At 38.5% G+C, this 18,606-nt stretch overlaps 1 protein-coding gene across 1 annotated transcript; it reads right to left on the bottom strand.

Moving 5' to 3' along the window:
- Positions 1-9,561: 9,561 nt before the first annotated feature.
- On the bottom strand, positions 9,562-17,897 carry Gmnc (geminin coiled-coil domain containing). The gene is made up of 5 exons (XM_010624103.2): positions 17,625-17,897; positions 15,808-15,982; positions 13,974-14,062; positions 13,223-13,339; positions 9,562-11,441 (listed from the first exon to the last, which is right to left on the bottom strand). The coding sequence occupies exons 1-5, from the start codon at positions 17,625-17,627 to the stop codon at positions 10,818-10,820; spliced, it is 1,008 nt and encodes a 335-aa protein (XP_010622405.1). The 5' UTR covers positions 17,628-17,897; the 3' UTR covers positions 9,562-10,817.
- Positions 17,898-18,606: the final 709 nt, after the last annotated feature.

Raw genomic sequence — 18,606 nt, 5'->3', positions numbered from 1 at the left:
AGTACAAAAAAAAAAAAAAAAAAAAACATCTCCACTGGAGTACTGTTCAGGTTCAGGTATAAAGAACGATAAAATTTGAGTTATTTGTGAAAAAATGGATAGCTCTTGAGACCATAATTCTAAAGGAAATAATACCATTGTTATGCACAGCAAATATATTATAAAAATGAATCTCACTCCAAGCTTTTCATTCTCACAAAATTATACCGATACATGCACATGTAAGATTCTGATCACTTTATGTTATGAACACTGGCTGTTTCTTGCTTTTCAATTAATAGAACATCACTTCAATTTCTTACAGCAGTTTATGCAAGTACACCTCTCTTCACATTTCTTGAAAAGTTCTTTCCACAATCCTGAATGTTGTCAAACTTAATTTTTGCCAATCTGGAAAGTAATATCTGATATTTAACAATAAAGGTTTTGGAATTAATTTATATAGTCCATTATTTATTTTTAAAATGATTGAATGGACATTCATTGCATGTTCACAACCATGACTTTTGGTCATTATTTTTGTCTTTTTGGTTTTCTTAAATCTATTTTTAGGTTTTCTGCAATTTGAATTGAATGTTACAGAAATATAAATGAGAGAAAATATCACCTACATTTCTCCTTTTGTCCACCCCCGCATTTTATTGTTAATATCAGCTTGTTTTTTGGCTTCATCCACATAAACCTTTTTGTTAGTCTTCTACAACAAAGGTACATTTCACTTTTTAAGATAATTTAATATATACTTTATCACTCGTTTCAGTTTCTATATAAAGTAAAGTATAAAGTTCATAATTTCAAATACATGCACCAAAATACATTATGTTATTAGACAGTCCTTTATAAAGCTGTAGTTTGAAGATGATTTTAGAAACAAAAGTATATTAATAGCTTCCAGTAAAAATTTTAAAATTAGTTTTATTGGTACCTTTAAGGTTTACAATATAATGACATTCATCATTGGAAATTCGCACCTTTTTATCACTTCTTGGCCTTTTGGCTAAGATCAAGTGTGGAAATTTGCACCTTTACATAATCCATCTTGGCTCTTGTTTTTTTTCCCCATTCCCCTGCCCTCCCTTCAACCCATCCACCCCTCCCTATCTACAAAGGCTTTGTTTACATTTTTCTTTTTCTCATATGAATTCCATTCCCTTCTTTCTTTTCCCCTCCCCTTTGCATCTTTTCTTCCTATTACACATTAACTATTCTACTTTTTAGTTCTTATTTACACTTTATTTCTCACACTCGAGAAACTATTTGGTCTTTCCACATATTACTGTATTTCTTGGAAAAAGATTATAACATTTCTGTTTCATACAATTATATTTGCCTGTTCATCTGTATAGCATTTTATTATGTTTCCAATGCATATTTTTCTAATACAAAATGTGCAAAGATGTATATGCTAAATAATGTAATTTGTAGCAGGTTTTTCATTTTTAAGGCCTTATGTATTAATTTTTTAACTTAGTACTGGCCAATAAGCATCTAATCATTGCTGAAGAGAGGTGCAATTGGTTTGAATTCTCTAGAGGCACAGAACCGATAGAAAATATGTGTATAATTGAGCTAGGTGTTTGGTAGATTCACAGGATGGGATGCTGGAGAGTTCACAGAGATGTCCACACACTGGTGAGCTGGAGGAATCAGTAGCTGCTCAGTGCAATAAAGCAAGTGGGGTCAGGGACGCAGCCCTGGTCCAAGGGAGAGGACTGGAAGTTCCCTGAGAGCCGCTGGCAGGAGTCTGCACTGGAAGGCTGAGGAAACAAAAGCAAGTTTAAACACAATGGCAGCAAAAAACACGCTCAAGCTGGCTCAAGCTGTTGGAAAATGCGAATTCCCTTCTTTCCCTTTTTCTTCCTTACAGGCCACAAGCCTATTGGCTGGTGTCACCCCGAACTGGAGAGGGTTTTCCTCCCTCAGCTTCTTGGCCAACCTGTCCGTTACCTTCGCAGACACACCCAGAACTGTGTTTACTCATTTGTGTGGTGTTTCTTAATAGAATCAGGTTGACACTTTGAGAAAAATGGCCACATAGTAACTCACATTTTCTTTACTATGCATTTTGATTACTAGGTACAAATGGGCTCCAGTACATCTCAAAAAGCCCACTCCGGCTCTCTGTTCAATTCATTTGTTAAAATCTACGATCACCTGTGAGAGTTTTATTGGGAGCCTTCCAGGAATTGGGATTTAAATTAAGTGGGATGACCTGGCTTTTTTTCCCTTGGGCCTATTTCAACTTAGTTGTGCTGGATTATCATTTCTATTTTAGGGTAAATACCATACACGGTCAGTTCCCTTAGTGCGGGAATCTAAGTTCAGTAGAGTTTTAAACATTGATATTTTAATTGATTAGACAGTCTTACAACTGATTCTTTTTCAATCATGTGACTTCAGAAAGGGAGGAAGGTTGATTCTTGTCATGCCTTCTGTTTCTCTCTCTTTTCCCTGAATACATATATCCATATGTCACATATCTCCATACCTCCGGTTTACCTTTTCCTTGTTTGAAATTGCTGCTTTCCTGGGAACCATGATTGGGTGAACGGTAGACATCCAGTAGGTTCTCCAGTATGTTGTAAACATACATCCTGGCTTGGATGTAGTTATTTAGAGTTACATATACTCTTCTAGTATCCTTCCAATTCAGTATTTGTCATTCTAAAACTATAATATTTTGGACAAAACATTATATGATTATTCTTTTGGGGTGTGGTTCTAGGCTCCTGAGGAAGCTCCTGACAGTTTTGTCTTGACCACTGAACCCCCAACCCCAGTTTCTCTTCACAGCACCAGATGTCTTCTCTGGAGTTTCTTACTGCGAGTTGTTCAGGACCTAAGAGATGGGTGGGGTAAGGGGCAGTTAGGGTGCCTCCAAGCAGCCTCTTCCAGGGTGGGCATGGCTTGAAGGGTATTAATGGTAGGAGTTCAAGTTACTCGACAACTTTACTTTTTTCTTCTTCTGCACCCAACCAAGTTAGTCACTATTCTCTGAATAGGCCCCACACTTTGCCCTGTTTCCTTTTTCTCCTTTTCCCCTCTTGTAACAAGACCAGTACTGCACTTGTTATAATCCTGCTTATCTGATAAATGTCTTTAACAAATCCTGAATCCTCCCTTATTTTCCTTCTACTCACAAACTTGTAAGATCCGCCATAGTCCTGAGAGCATAAGATCAAACTTTGAATGTAATAGGAAAATAGTGAACACTGATTGAATTGAATCAGTAGAAATGTACATAACATTTTCAAATGTTGAGTTTATGGAGTATGAAGCTTTTTCCTTGAGAATATAAAAGAAATGGAGTTTCTACTCTGAGTGAAAGTTAAGGATAAATGACAGCAACTCAACATATTTATAGCATGTTACATTTACAAGATTGTATAGCTGGGTGTGATCACAAAGGATTGTAATCGCAGCACTGTGGAAGGCTGAGGCAAAAGGACCATAGGTTTCAGCCCATCCTGGGAAATTTAGCAACTTAATAAAACACTGTCTCAAAAGGGCTGGAGATGTAACTTAATGTGCAGACGTTTGGGGAAACCAAACCCTGGCACTATTCTGAGATAGGTAAGGCAAATTTTTTTTAGATCATCATTGTACAGGTTATTGCCCTGAAACTGAGAAAAGTTAGTACTTGTTTCTGATTGTGCAGCTGTTAGAGTTAGGAACCCACTTTCTGACTACGGTGTCCTTTATTCTTAGTACCATTATTCTATGCGACAATGGAGTGACAATCCCGCGTGTATTCTGATCTACTGACATGAATAAATCCTAACGATTGCTAGAGATATTAACTCTCTCCTAGGTACCTTCATCCAAGGTCACTGGAAGAAAGTTATTTTCATTCATCAGAGAGCTGATCTAGGCCTCTAATCCCTTTGCTTCCATTGTTGCCAATAGGATGACTGCAAACACGTGTGATTCCTCCTCTGTCGTTTCCAATAAAGCAGCGCGGTAATTAAACTATTGTATAAAATTAGGGTAAGGACAACAGGATGGACTGGGTTGGACCTGACACAGTCCTTTAAATCAAAGAAATAAAAGGCTGTTTCTGGCAATATGGTGCTGCAGCTCCCACTGCGGCAGAGATGCCTGGGTGCATAAAAAGGGTGACCCCGTGCAGCTGCCACTTCCCGGCTCCACTCAGAATGAGTCCCTGCGAGCCAGAGATGGAGGACGCTGATTCTGCTGCCTCTGGGAGGTGGTTGATCCCAGGAGACCAAAATGAAAGGAAGGGTGTGTTTTGGTCTTTTGCCCGACTGTAAGGGGGGCCTGACTTCTTGCTGCCTACTCATTAAACAGCTTCTGTTGCTTGCAGATTCACTGTAACTAAGCAGAGGTCCCCGAGGAACGGAACCTTCAGAAAGCTCCTGAGATACCTGGGAGCATCCCAGAGGGGCTGGCCATTTCGTTTTAAAGATACTTTTAAAATGAGAAATTAACTGGAAAACCTTTTCTATACCTTGTTATTTCAGATTACAAATCTGGCATAGGGAGGAGGGGAAAATTAAAAATCCCCCCTAAACACCTGTTATATCCTTGAAGGTATCGTTTAACCCTTGATTTGCAAAGACTGAGGACAGACTACCTCCACTTTATTAGACTAAGTGGACTCAGGATTGCAAATATCATTGTGCACGATCACTTTTGGAAAATGCTACTTTAGGCTTTAATATCAGTAGTGGTAACTTGGAGAGAGATTTATTCCCTTTTATCTTTTTGTTTCGCTTAGAAATATATCAATTGTCTTGATCATGATGTTGATCTTATTTGTTTTCATAGCATTAAAGATTCACAGTTCTGTTCATACTGAGATACAGTCCCTGTCCTCTTTTAATTTTTCTCACTTAGTAACTAAGATTCCGGTGCTGGGCTCAAAGTTGAAATGGTTCAGCCTCAGTGTCCTACAGTGTTGAGATTATAGGTTATACCACTCTCCTCTGCTTTGTCACTTATGTTTAGATATTTTGCCATCCCTACTCTCCTCAGCCTACATTTTTGGAAGTGGGACTTAATTTATGCATTGCTCTCCTTTGAAATGCTGGGGGATTAACCCATTTATGCTTAAGGTTGCAACTTTTAAATTTTTTTATAAGGAATTCATATATGTAACCTAGAAAAATTGAGGAGACAGAATTTGAAGAGAAAAACTTATTATGTTTGTTATGGTTTATATCTCTTTCTCCAAAGCCACATGTGGTCATAGGTGGGGCTTCTCAGAGATGGCTGGATCTGGAGTGTGTGATGCTGGGATAAAGGATGTGTGATTACTAAACCAGTGTACTGCCTGGCTTGGCATAGTTCTGGATAGGATTATGGGTGCCCCACACTGGGTGTGAGTGCTATCTGCCTTAAGGGTGTGCTGGATAAGATATAAGGGACAAAAAGAGAGTTGTTGCTTGCTGCTCATCTCTTGCTATTTGCTGCCTTCTGCCTGCTGCCTGCCATGAACTGTTTCTCCTCTGTGACATCCCACTGTCATGTGCCGCTCTCTTCCTTTGAGCCAGCCAACTAAGAACTGATGCCTCTACAAACTGTGAGCCAAATAAACTTTTCCTCCACTAACATTGTGTGTAAAATATTTTGTCTCGGCAACAAAATAAAAGAAACTGATACAACATTACAATGTTATTTGCTGTTCGGAAAATGGAACACTATGCAAAAAAGGATCAAGTCCCTTGTGAACAGTCTCTGTTAGCAGTGGTGGAAGTTTTAAGCCCTAGAATAAACCTCTAAAGAAAGCAAGATGAAGATTTAAGGGCTCTTTCATAATTTCAGAAGCTGTGAATCTGACACCTGTAATAGTCAAGAAGAGCAAGTGGACTGCAAATTTCTGGCCCCCCAAATAGTCATTACATGTCATAGTAGAGAGAACACTAGACCTACAACTCGTGCCTGAAATTTCTTTGGGCCTTACCTAGTTATTATCACGTGACATATATAAAATGCAAGACCAGTTTTATCATTTATCAAATGAAATTCAAGGTACCTAACTCATTCTAATAAAAAGTTTCTGAAAACCTAACTGGATTACTTCCAGATTTAAGGGTTACTTAGAAGGAGTGAGGTATAAGGACAGCTTATTCCAAGATAAACCCTCAAACATCCTAGCCTTCATTGTTAGTATTAATGGCCTTAATAATAGTATTATAACAGTACTATAGTCTTAGTTATGAATATTAGCAAAGGGCTAATTTGCAAGTAACAAACCATTTTCTTTTGATGTTAATCTTGGCCTTTTGGATATATGGCCAAGATCTTGGTTCCAGAAAATCCTGCTCATAATGTTCGGATGCAGAAATCCTCATCTATGCATAATTCTCCGTGCATGATTTTAATGTTTAAATGACACATTTTGTCATTTGGGGAGGGTTTACAAATGACAAAGACATGGAGAATGTCACAAAATGAATTACTCTATGCCATCTGCCTTATACCTCAGTTTGTCCTTCTTGGTCTGTGTCATGCTTTTCTGATATAAATACCATCTTCTCAAAAATGCAAGCGTCCACTCCAACCATAGGCTCCCATGAAATCCTAAACCAGATTCTTCAAAACATGTCTTGAGCACATAGATTCAACCATATTCCAAGTAGTCTTCTCCATTATAGGCACAAAATATTCCTTTTCTTTGCTTAAGCAAGTTTAAATTACACTTCTCTCGATAGGTTAGTTACTTTTAACATGTATTTAATTTTTATATAACAGTAGAACCCAATGAAAGGCTACATTTATTGAATACAAGTAGCTCAGTTAATAATCATATTACTATTTCACATTTGAAAATGAAAATATATATTGTATGACATCAAATTATAGCATAAATTGTTACAGAACACTTTTCCTGTGTCCACTGCTCCATTCACTGAAAAATACTTCGAAAATAATGGCCAAATGGGATTAAATAAGCTTGGTCAAATCTTTATTAGTTGTAAACTCATTACAAAATTGACTCATATAATTTGAAACATTACAAATCACAAATAAATCACATCATTGAAAATATTAAGTGTTAAGTTATATCTCATACTTGTAAAATACCTGATATAAGAATGAATGTTTATGTTCCTGTAACAAAAATGTAGTTAAAATATGAAAACTGCATTAAGAAATGCAATTATATCATATATTTATAGTTTGCAAACCAAATCTATTTGGTTTAATTTATAAAAACAAATAGAAAAGGTATTTGCTATTTAACCTTTCGTGAATCTTTTGGTAAACTGCAACAAATACATATACATACATTCTAACTTCACAGGCAGAAAGTAAGATGTATAAAAATTTATCACCAGGTTACTAACTCTTTGCTTTCTGATGTACCTGTGATATATAGATAAATTTTGTTGTTGAGTCCATTTGTCACACCTAAAAATTTCTATTTTCTTGAATTAGATTAAGTTAAGCAATCTTTTGTTTTGATATATGTAATTTCTTTTTTTCAAATGTTTCAAAATTATAGTTTAGTGTCATGAAGTACTAAATAATCTCACTCATTAAAGGTCATGTGCATACTTGAGGCTTACCAGTGGTCTTGTTTTTGAGATATTAGTGAGATGCAAGAGTGATTTGTTTTCAGGTGGTTAGAGCACATTGGAAAAGAAATTTCAAAAATTGATACTGTCTTCTAATCTTCAAGTGAAGTTGGAAAAGAGAATGGTGTACTCCTAAGTCACCTGACCCTTTAAGCAACCTAATATCTGAAAGCCTCATTAATTGTCACAGAGAAAAGAAAGAAGCATTAAACCTTTAATGCTGCATATATATTAATATTGTGGCCATATATATCATATGAAAAAGTACAAATAAATAAGATTATGGTTATGCCACAGAGGAGAAAATGTATTATTAGAAAAAGTTATGCACAATATAGAAATATTTATCATAGTCAAAAAGCATTTAGTTTTTATTTCCCACTTTATTATAATATATTAACTGTGATTTACTGGAGAATCAAAAAATCATAAATGGTAGAAGATACACTCAGCTGAAAGAAAGTTCTAATATCTCGAATAGCAACAAAATAATTTTCTATACCTAATTCAAGCAAAAAACCAATGTTTGTAGATATGATTGAAAGAATGTGGACTAATTCTCTTCCATGGTGTGTTTTATAATACAAGCCAGAACAAATTGTCACAATTTGCCATGCAAATGCTCCATAATTTCTTTAAAGCAGACTGAGACCAAGTTTTATTTAGAAGCTCTCAAAAGCTGTGGCATTTTATGTGGCTTTGTTTCATGTACCAATCACACTGAGCTGAACCTGGATACATCCTCATGATGCTTAACACATAATGTGGTACACCAAAATGCAAAATAAATGTGTTAATCAATTTTGTTTTACAGCTTGATTATTATCCTTTCAAAATTGTTACATTGTTTATTCAGTTACTAGTGTAGTAGAGCACACCCAGTTCTAATTCTTAAATTTGTTTTTCTAAAAGGAGAAAAATTTCACCTACCAGGGCCAGAGATACTAGACTGTAAAAGGAGCTCTTTTAATTTTTGTTGAGAAAATAGAATGCGGCTTTAACTTTTTCCAAGCCATGAAAATACCCTAGAGAATATTATGAGCTACTATTTTGAATTTTCTTTTATGGATTAGAAAGAGAACTGAACAGCAAAACAATATTTCTAGGGCTGGAGATTTAGCTCAGTGGTTCTGTGGCCTGCTTCGCAAGTGCAAGTAAAAAAAAAAAAAAAAAAAAAAAAAAAAAAAATTAAATAGCTACTTTGTTCACATGACCAAAGTAAAGAAACTATGAAGAGCAAAAACAAACAAAAACAGGAATGTCTGTTAGAATTCCAAGCAATACACATATGAAATTTCAACCATGCAAGGTAAGTTGACAGGAAATGGGAAAGATAAAATTGGAAGTAGGGTTCACCATGGTTGGCTTCATCATTAAATGGGGTTGGTCTGAAAAGCACAGGTGCACATCATTGATGTGTAATTTCTCTTGGGAACGGTAGGGAGCTTTAGGGAGGGGAGAGAAGGACTAGCAGGAGCATGAAGAATACATTTTTGCCCTTTGTTCTCATTTTTTCCCCTTGTGCCTGCTCTCCCTTAAAAATGAGAACCAAGACCTGTCATGTAAAGGTACAAGACCCCAACAATGAATGTAACTGTACTGTATCCCTAAAATGTACCAATAAACTCAATTAAAGCTGAAAAAAAAAGAATACATTTTTGTAGCCAGACATGGTGGCACACACCTTCCCAGCACTCGGGAGGCTAAGGCAGGAGGATCTCTGTGAGTTTGAGACCAGCCTGGGCTACACAGTGAGTTCCAGGGCCGTCTCAACTACATAGTGAGAACCTATCTCAAAAAAACAAAAACAAAAACAAAAAATAAAAAACATTTTTGTTAAATTTAGAAAAGGAAGAACCCTTGATATCAATAGTTACTTTCAATCTATGAACACTTACTTAAAAATTAATATACATCTATTTCAGATGTAAGTTACCTTCACACAGACTCAATTGATCGAGAAAATGAACTCCTAGTAGCAACAAGAATGCTGTAGGAAGAGAAGATTTCTAATGCTAACTACAAATGGCTCACGTTTTTTAAAAATGGCATGTAAAGTTCACCCTACATAGTAGCCGAGGTTCTTATGAAAACAACAGGGAAGGGTGGCCTGGAATTCCTACCCCTAGAGTGAAGCTGAGGTGATCCTGTCTGCATTCACAGGGTGTGACTCATCATCTCACCCTACTGCCTTATTCATCTAGGAAAACTGAACTTCCACACAAGGGAAGCAGCTTTCTCAAGGTGGAGAGTGGAGAAACTGCTCCAGGTTTCATGAGTGGGGGCACAGGGTCTGGATCACTCACAGCTTATCCCCTTCCCATAGCACGGTGCCTGGCACAGAGTGTAAATACGAGGCGTTCTACAGATCTGTCCAGTGAGATGGTGGATGGAGGCATACAGGATCAAATGAGTACAATCATATTCGTAGCCCAGCTACGCAAGACTACGCTTCGAGGAATAATAGTTTGTCTGACAGTATCTGTGTAGATTAAGGTGGTGACTTGCTTTGTCACCACTATTACTCAAAAATTAACCTACTTGAGCCATTCTGATTAAGCAAAAAAGATGTCAAGTGCTAGTACAAGCTGATATACAGTGGGGCATTTTCAAAGTAACTTATAATTTAGCAATGGCATTGATTTTTAGGGACGTTATGGTTGGTTTAAGAAATATTTTCCCTGTGCCACTATGGGACATTCACCGTTTCCAACTGCCCTGGACATAGGGGCCCTCACGTCCACACAGTGTCTTCTGAAGTGTGGATGATGAACAGATACTCGTGTGTACCCTACCCCAGCTATTTGAGCACTAACCAACTATTTGGACCAAACCAGGGTTCATTCTAAAGGCAATATTCAGCAAGAACAGAGGAACAGAAAAGGCAGAAAAAAATGAAAGGGCGATGAACAATAAATTGTTCGATGAATGAAGAAAAGCTGTTAAACTGGTCACAGCTGGAAAAGTAAATCTAAAATTTGAAACCCCTCAATGATCGGAAACTATTGTTTCAAGTATAAGGCAAAGAGAGGAAGTCCACTGTAGGTACGAGTGTGTAAACAAACCAAACTTAGGTGAAAGAGGAGAAGATACCTCTCCTTATAAAGTCTTGGAAGCCATTCCCTACAGAACGAAACAGGTAACCGTGAGTAACTTTTACAACAGCAGGAGAGACTGTGGACGATAGCTTCGGTGTTCCACACGGACATATTCAAGTGCAAGAGATTGTCCTGGGAGGCGGAGTTTGTGGCCCTGCTCTGCGCTTCACCACAAGGGTCACTGTGACTGCTTCGGGACCCAAGTAAACCTCCAGCCTCCCTCTTCGTCTCTGCGCACGAAAGCTTGTCCCTGGTGAAAGGAATGAGTCTTCACATTGCAGTGAGGGCTCAGTGACGCGGAAAAGGCCACCTCTGTCTTGTTGGGTGACACATCCGCGTCGTGATAAGGAAGCACTGGGACCCTCACCGGGGGATGGGGAGGCTGAGAAAAGTAGTGAAGATCTTCCCCGGGGCTGGCAGTACGGTGCAGCAGGGCTGCTCTTTCACCTTCATAGTCGTGGGGCAGGTTGTCTCTGGGGACATTTTCATAGTCAACCGCTTCACCCAGAAAGTGGGAATAGGTACTGGTGACCCCTTGAGGAGGAGCGGAGAGGGCACTGCAGTTAGCTGATCTGGCATCGTCAATGGTGTTAAAGTCTTTCAACCCAAGCGTCTGAAGGACCCAGGCATCCACAGGGGGCCCAGGTTGCTCTGGCTGATTAGCAAACTCGCTTGAGAGATTCCGCTTGGCATTTTTGGGGTGGGGAGTCTCAGCAGGAGAGTATCTGTGCTCTCTAGGTTTCCTCTTCCCCTTTCTGAATTTTCCACATGCTTTGGAGAACTCATCTGAGGAAAGCAATTTCTAGAGGAGTGGAATTTGAAAATTACATGTCTTTCAAGTATTTACTAGCTACTACGATGCTGTAGAAAAATTAGCTACATTGTGTCTTTTTATGTACAAGCAAAGCTAGTTGGATTAGGGCCTGTGAATTAACATCCACGCAAGACGATAACTAGTTACCTAGAAACGTTATTTCAGATTTTTTTTGCTCTATTTTGAAAAAGTAAAATAGACAGATGTTCGTAGCATTTCGACTCAGGGAAGAAAAGATGGTTTTGCTTGTTTTTATATCTATTTGCTGATGGTGATAATGGTCATTATCACTTATTGAGCCATTGTTTATAAGTAAATAAACTATCATTTATTGCAATTTTTAAAGGACTGATCAAATGCATTATTTCATTGCATGTAGATGCTACTAAAATCTCCATTAATGAGGAAACCTGGGCAAGAAAGCTTGGTAACTTGCTAAAGATTGTTCAGCTTAGATTTAAACCATATGCATCCGAATCTAGGCAGAACCTCTAATTTAAACAGTATACAACACTCCCTGCTTTATTCTATTAGCTGGAAAAGCACGAGATATATTATTATATTTTTCTAAATATTATAAAATTGGGATGAAGAGAGATACAGCCACCTAATTAATAACACTTCATTTTTCATTCATGAAATAGTGACCAGAATTAGGAGTCCACACTAAGAACTGTAAGAAATGTTCCCTTTTTATCAAAAATATAGATTGTGAAGGAATTAAATCCAAGGTCTTCTCAGAATTGTTATGTTTAGTAAGTGTATCAACTTAGATTCAGAATATCAAATTATGTCATTAAACCAGAAGTAAGGTAAAAATTGATAAGCAAAGTAATAGTAATGACATAATAGAAAAAAAAATACAATGAAAAGTTTGCCCGAACAGCTGGGCATTATGGTACACACCTGTGTTCCCAAAATTCTGGGAGGATGAAGTATAAGTATTACAAGTTTTATCCCAGATTGAGTAATGTTTTCATTCTGCTAGACTGTCTCAAAAAGAAAATAATCAAAAAGAGCTGTGAATACAGCTCTGTGCAAAAGGTCCTGGGTTTCATTTCTTCCCCAATAACACACCACACACACACACACACACACACATACACACACACACACACACACAGAAAGTTTACAAAACAAATAAAAGAGAAAGAGCAAAAGAAGACCATAGTTGAGCTATGCATCCTCATGTTAGAAAAAAACTCATTTAAAGCTTAGGGAAAGTAGGAATGATAGGTGATATAACAGCATATACCTAGCTGCCAGTCAACATAGTCATTGTACCTGAGCACTTGTCAGATTCATAGCCTTTTAGACTAAGGAAGATTCATATGGTATCTTTTGGCCCATGCATTGAGACACAAAGTTAATGGAGCCCCTCAGTGAGAATGATTTATCTAAAGCCAGATAGACGACTAAAACAGCTGACTTGTTTTCATATCTATTTCTACATCGGTATTCCAGGTATCTAACTCTCCTTGTGATTAATGTCTTTTGACTCAATACTACTGTGGATTAGCTTTTGCTTCTTGTAGAACTCCTTCTACAGTGCCTGGCTAATTGGTACAATCTAGATACTTCCAAGAAATGATACATACAGTCTCTTGTGAACATCACATGTTTCCTTAAGAAAAAAAAATGATCCATTTACTAAGGTACATCAAGACACACTGCTTAGGGCACTTCTTATATTTAATGAGAGAGTTTTTTGTAAATGGCTTCCTTTCTCACATCTCTGCCTTGACCTTATAAAAGAGGTTGTTACGCACCTTGGCCTTTTCTTCAAGGCATTTAACCAAAGTAGAATTCAGATATTGTCTGAGGTGATTATTCTCTTCGTGTAGCCTAGCAAGTTCTTCTTCCTTCTGTATGAGAGTATCTTGGAGCTGTAAAAAGCAGACAGTGGTGAGGGCCGCGGCACTCAGTTGACTCAGTAAGCTGATCACAAAGCCACTGCCCCTCAACTTGCTTAAATTTGATTGTTCTGCTTGTTTTCTGAAAAGAATTTCAGGGAGTCCTCTTTCACAGAGACCCAAACGAAGTCTACACCCCTTCTACCACATGACTGTTCAGTTTTGTGCTCTGAATTTTTTCATTCATTACAAAGTGTTTGAAGAGATTAAATGACTTCTAAAGTTGAAACCACAAGGGAGTCAGGTAGGTATGAAGAGAAATGAGCTGAATGCAACTGTTTAAATATAGAAAATGCTGTCCAGAAGGGTTTGGTTGGAATCCTTCCATACATATTTAAGAAAAATTTAAAAAAAGATGTGGCTGCCTACATGTCCGCTATATTAAATTACGCTTCAGGAGCCACGACAAACAAAACACACAAAACATGAAGTAATCCTCAAAATCACTTTTACACTCACCATCCCTTCCTGCAGTGATTTCTTATGTTCATCATGTAAAAGTACTATGACCCTCAGGATATCATTCGGTCTTCACATCAGCCCTTTGTGATACCAACATGAAGTGAAAAGAAGACACAGCAGAGAACAGTCTCTCTTGAGTACATACCTGCTTGTTTCGGTAGAGCTGCGAGGAGAGCTGTGCTTCTTCCCACGAACAGGAATCCGGAACAGGAAAATTCAAGTCACAGGCTGGTTCTATGTGGAAACAAAAGTTGAGCAGCAGAGGAAACACACTCTCTGTCTGTGTACAACAAATTCATCAGACAATTTCCAAAGTCTAATAGGTGCAATTATCTTTCTTGAAATAGCTATTTTTTCCACATAGGAAAATAAAACATTTAAAGCTTTCAGAAGAGAGGAGCAAGCAAGGGCTGACAGGAAGATATGTACGCACTGTCGTCAGCCTGGTTAAAGAGGCGAATTATTTATTTATTTGTTTGTTTCTTTGTTTGTACCAGGGATCTAACTCGGGTCCTTGCATTTGCAAGGCAAGCAGTGGAACCACTGAGCTAAATCCCTGGCCAAGAGGTGAATTTTTTAGGAGGTAACTTGGCACATTCTTCGTTGCTACTCATGGTCCTGCTGGCTTAATTAATAAAATTGTTGCATCGGTATCACTAACCCATTCAAATATTTTTTGTCTCTACCATTCTGCGAAGTAAAATATTTTGATTCCAACATATTTTTTTCTAATTTCTACTCTATTTTTCTAAAGATGTAATGCTTCATAAAAGAGGGTTTGGCTTCATAATTAATCCTGTCGTGGGATGCTACTGTTTTTCTTTCTGCCTACAGGCCTGTTAAATTGAGTGGACCTTATTTATTCAGAATTCTATGTGGTAGCACTTTCTACTTTAAAATAGTGTGCACCTTGTGTCTCTGAGGACCTTGATGAACATTGCAAGACTGCATCTACACCTTTTATGTTGCAACTGTTTTTGTCTGCACATTTTTATAAGGTTTCAGAGTGTTTTTTCCCTATATGTGACAGCCAAGTATACTTATCAATAAAAAATTGGGGGGGGCGTGCTAACATAATTACATTTTCTATTCATTTACTATCATTCTAACTTTTGTCCTGCTCTACTGAAATCACTATCACTGAAGTATTTTTTTTCGTAAGTGAAATGATGAGAAACAGGAACAAAGTTGTATAAAGAGTTGATTTCATTTCACTGAACATCCTGTTTTCATTGTTGTTCATAGTATAGCATTAAAGTGAACATATAAACATATAAGACTCAACATATGTTCTCCCTGACATATAAAGGTATTTCAAAATTTTTGAGTTTTTGTTTGTGTTTTTCTTAATCTTTTTCCCCAAATCATGTGGCATACTGGGTAATAGTGCAGATATTTAATTCTGAGGTATTTGTGAGTTTTATTTTACAGAAAATTAAATGCAGTACAGTAATTCCCTTAATATTTATAAGGATCACCCACCAAGCTCCAGGTTCAAAATTAATGCATGTAATTTTCTTTATACTTTTCTTCAGCTAAAGTCCATTTTGTGTATAAAAGGGAATAATTACTTCCATAAAATCAAATTATTCACTCTTGCTCTTCTTCTACACTCAAGGAAGCTTTGCTGAATTCCAAAAGCAATTTTCCAACTGACATCTGGACTCCAAATACATCTTACTAGAATGTTCTTCATAAAACTTTAAACCAGATCAAACTCTCTCAATAAGTTGAGAATCTTTAAAAACTATAAAGTGTAGGGAGAAATACATATTGTGCAGCAAGTAAAAGCAATAATCCTATTTTCACTCCTTGGCACCTAAAAATTACTAAGTTTTATGATTGAAACAGAAAGGATATGAGGTCTTAAATTTGCTCTAACATCCCTCTTCTACAGAGTCCCAGCCCATGATGCTTTGCAGCCATGGCTCTAGAAAAGGGCTCTAGGTCTATCAGGAAAGCAGAGAAGCAGAACTTACCCTGTGCCTGTGGTGCTTGTTGGGGCTCACTGTTGTCCAGGAGACCAGCAGCCCAGAAAGAGACCCAAGTCTCCGTGGAAACGTCAACACTAGGTTCTGACGTCGCGGTGGATAACGGGCAATTATAATTTTGGCCTCCTGAAAAATACTGGTCTTGGCAAGGTAGAATGGTGTTCTGTGGAATTCCGTATAAGGAGTGGAAGGAGGGGTCCCAGGAGATGAGGTGATGGGAGTTTGAGGGGGAAAGGAGTGGGGAGAACACACAAAAATTATATGCAGTGAACCAAAGAGTAGTGAGGTGTTAGGTATAGATGCAGATCACATTTAAATTGTCCAATTGTACTGGCTAAAAAGGACTCAGCTCCTTGTCTTATCCAGTACTTTCCTTGGGCCTTCTGAGCAAAGAGCACACAAGTTTTGGATAGATCAAATGTGTAGACACCAGGAATTTCCAGTTGCAATGTCTAGCTCATCTAGCATGCTGCTCAGCGAGCAGAAGAAGGTCTAACTGATGATGCAAAGATATAAGAGCTATTGGGTTCTCTCTGGCAAATATCGTAATTGACAAAGAATCCAGACTTCAAAGGACAAAATGGACGGGACACAACATCTTATAAAGCAGCTGTTTAGTTTGACTACTGAGTTACACAGTTGCCTTATTCCTTTATATCTTTTCCTTCCCATCTAACATGCTGTTGGTGATCATATGGTGATACAAATGCAAATCTATCTATTCCAATGCTTACATATGCATCTGAGTGTCTGTATATATGTATATAAATATCCCACAATTATAAATAAAATTTCCTTCCATTCTAACCACAGGAGCATAGTATCAAGTAAACTTCAAGTAAACATCTAATCAAAGCATAAAGAAGTTAAACCTCACAGAGCAGAAGCACTAGTTCTAGTTATTGCCTGGACTTGATGCCATTGCACAGTTATCCTGTCACCACTAAATGTCCAGTGTGCATTTTCCACTGGTTTCTGACCGAGTGAATGCCCTCTTGCCCTCCACTCCTCCCACCCCAAACATAGAATCTTTCCAGTTTTCCAGAAAGGGGCAGGGATCAGCCTTCCAGAGTTCATTTGTACAACATCCCTTTCCTAATTATTTGTCAATGTTTAATCAGGTAAAACCCATTTAATTCAGGATTGAACAGATACTTTTTTAAAAAAAATCACTTAGAAGACTTCTGTTGACTTGAGAACTTTCTTGGGCATAACATAAATAGAGAGGGAACAAATAATAATAAGAGCAAAGGATTGAGAAGTCACATTTTGTTAGTGTTCTCAGACTTAAGTTCAGAAAAAAATTCAGCTCTGAAGCAAGCAAAGCTAGGGCCGTGCAGACTCTCAAGAAATCCAGCCAAACCTTTCTCAAGTGCTATTTTCTTTTATTCTAAAAGCGTGTTTGCAAACTCCTCCCCTGAGGTTATTATTGGAATCAGCGCTAAGCTATGATGCAATTGACACCTGAGAGAAAAACAAACTTGAAAGTAGCTCGAGTCCAAGTGTTTGCAAATATATGCATCAACTAGAGGAGGAAAAGGTGGGATGAAAAGCGAGTGCAGGTGCAGAGGGAAGTTAGGGAGAAAATAGAGTAGAAACGATAGAGAAATAACAGAGAGAAGGAGGAAGAGAAGGAGATGGCGTGGGAGGGAGTGGAGAGGAAGGGAGGGAGCCGCGGAGCAGACCCGTTTTCACTGACAGGTAGCCAAGCTGTCTTGCTTCCCTGGAGGTACGAGTTCCCAAGGCAAAGATTCAGAGCGCCCGCATTTTGCCAGAGGGCTTGCTGACGCCAAGTCCGCACTTACCATCTTGCGGTGAAAGTCAGCAATGCAGAAACGGAGGCGCGCGCTAACTTATCCCCAAAGGCAGAGGGAGATTTAAATGGGACCGCAGGGAGGAGTCAGGAGAGGCGAGTTCTAATCCGCGGGAGCTCGGGTGACGAGCGGGGGCTCCCGGCCAGAGCTGCCCTCTGATTTGGTGTGAGGCTGTCAAACAGGTGACGTGGGCCGGGGACACCCAGCCAAAGCCAGAGTTACTCGCACGCCTTCGGGGCGACCTCCGCACCGGGACCCTGGCGGTGGCGCGGAGACAGGACCTGGCCCGGCCCAGCGGCCCGAGGTCCCTCCTCCGGTCCGCAGGGGAGGGGGTTCAGGACCAGAGAACCCAGACCGCACCGCAGGGGTGGGGAGGGCTCCAAGGTGGCCAACTGCACAGACCTCAGAGTTAGTATTGCTTCTGGGACTTTGGGGGGTCATAGGGTAACTAGCATTACTGTGTTGTTTGATGTAAGCAAGTGTTTTTCCTCTGTGAAGTGTCTGATTTCACCCAATTTCTGAAATAAGCAGAGGTGACAGGTGCCCCTTCTAGAAGGTAAGCTTCCCAAGAATGGCAAGTTTTGCTCTCTGCTGTCTCCAAGCGCCGGCCTATTTTCTGCCATGTGACTAGTGCTGCGTGAAGGTTTATGGAAAGAATGAATTAGGAATCTACACATTTAGGAATCTAAAGTGTTTTTCTCTCTGTTGGTTCTTTCCACACAATGAATTATATAATACACGTTATTATAATTAAGAAAAACTAGTGTACAGTAATGCTTCTCAAAATATCTTATTTCCCCCGTCTTTTCTTTTATATTTTATTTTTCACAATTCATATATTGCTATATGGAGAGAAGAAAGAAAAGTAAAATCATTATTTTAAATAGTCGTCTACCACTAGTAGGCAATTCTCCTTTCAGCTTGCCAACAAAATGGGTATTCAAAAACCATAGGAGGCGGGCTGGGGATTTAG

This window comes from Fukomys damarensis, unplaced genomic scaffold, assembly GCF_012274545.1.
Source record: "Fukomys damarensis isolate Sample0158 unplaced genomic scaffold, DMR_v1.0_HiC HiC_scaffold_12, whole genome shotgun sequence".
Classification (NCBI taxonomy): domain Eukaryota; kingdom Metazoa; phylum Chordata; class Mammalia; order Rodentia; family Bathyergidae; genus Fukomys; species Fukomys damarensis.
The sequence above is the reverse complement of the archived record's forward strand: the minus strand, read 5'-3'. Positions and strand labels throughout refer to the sequence as shown.

Excerpts from the sequence above, each read along its gene's own strand:
- Gmnc (XM_010624103.2), bottom strand. Across the intron at positions 13,340-13,973 it reads AGCTCTACCGAAACAAGCAG|CTCCAAGATACTCTCATACA; the intron begins GTATGTACTCAA and ends TGCTTTTTACAG. Across the intron at positions 11,442-13,222 it reads GCCTTGAAGAAAAGGCCAAG|AAATTGCTTTCCTCAGATGA; the intron begins GTGCGTAACAAC and ends CCACTCCTCTAG.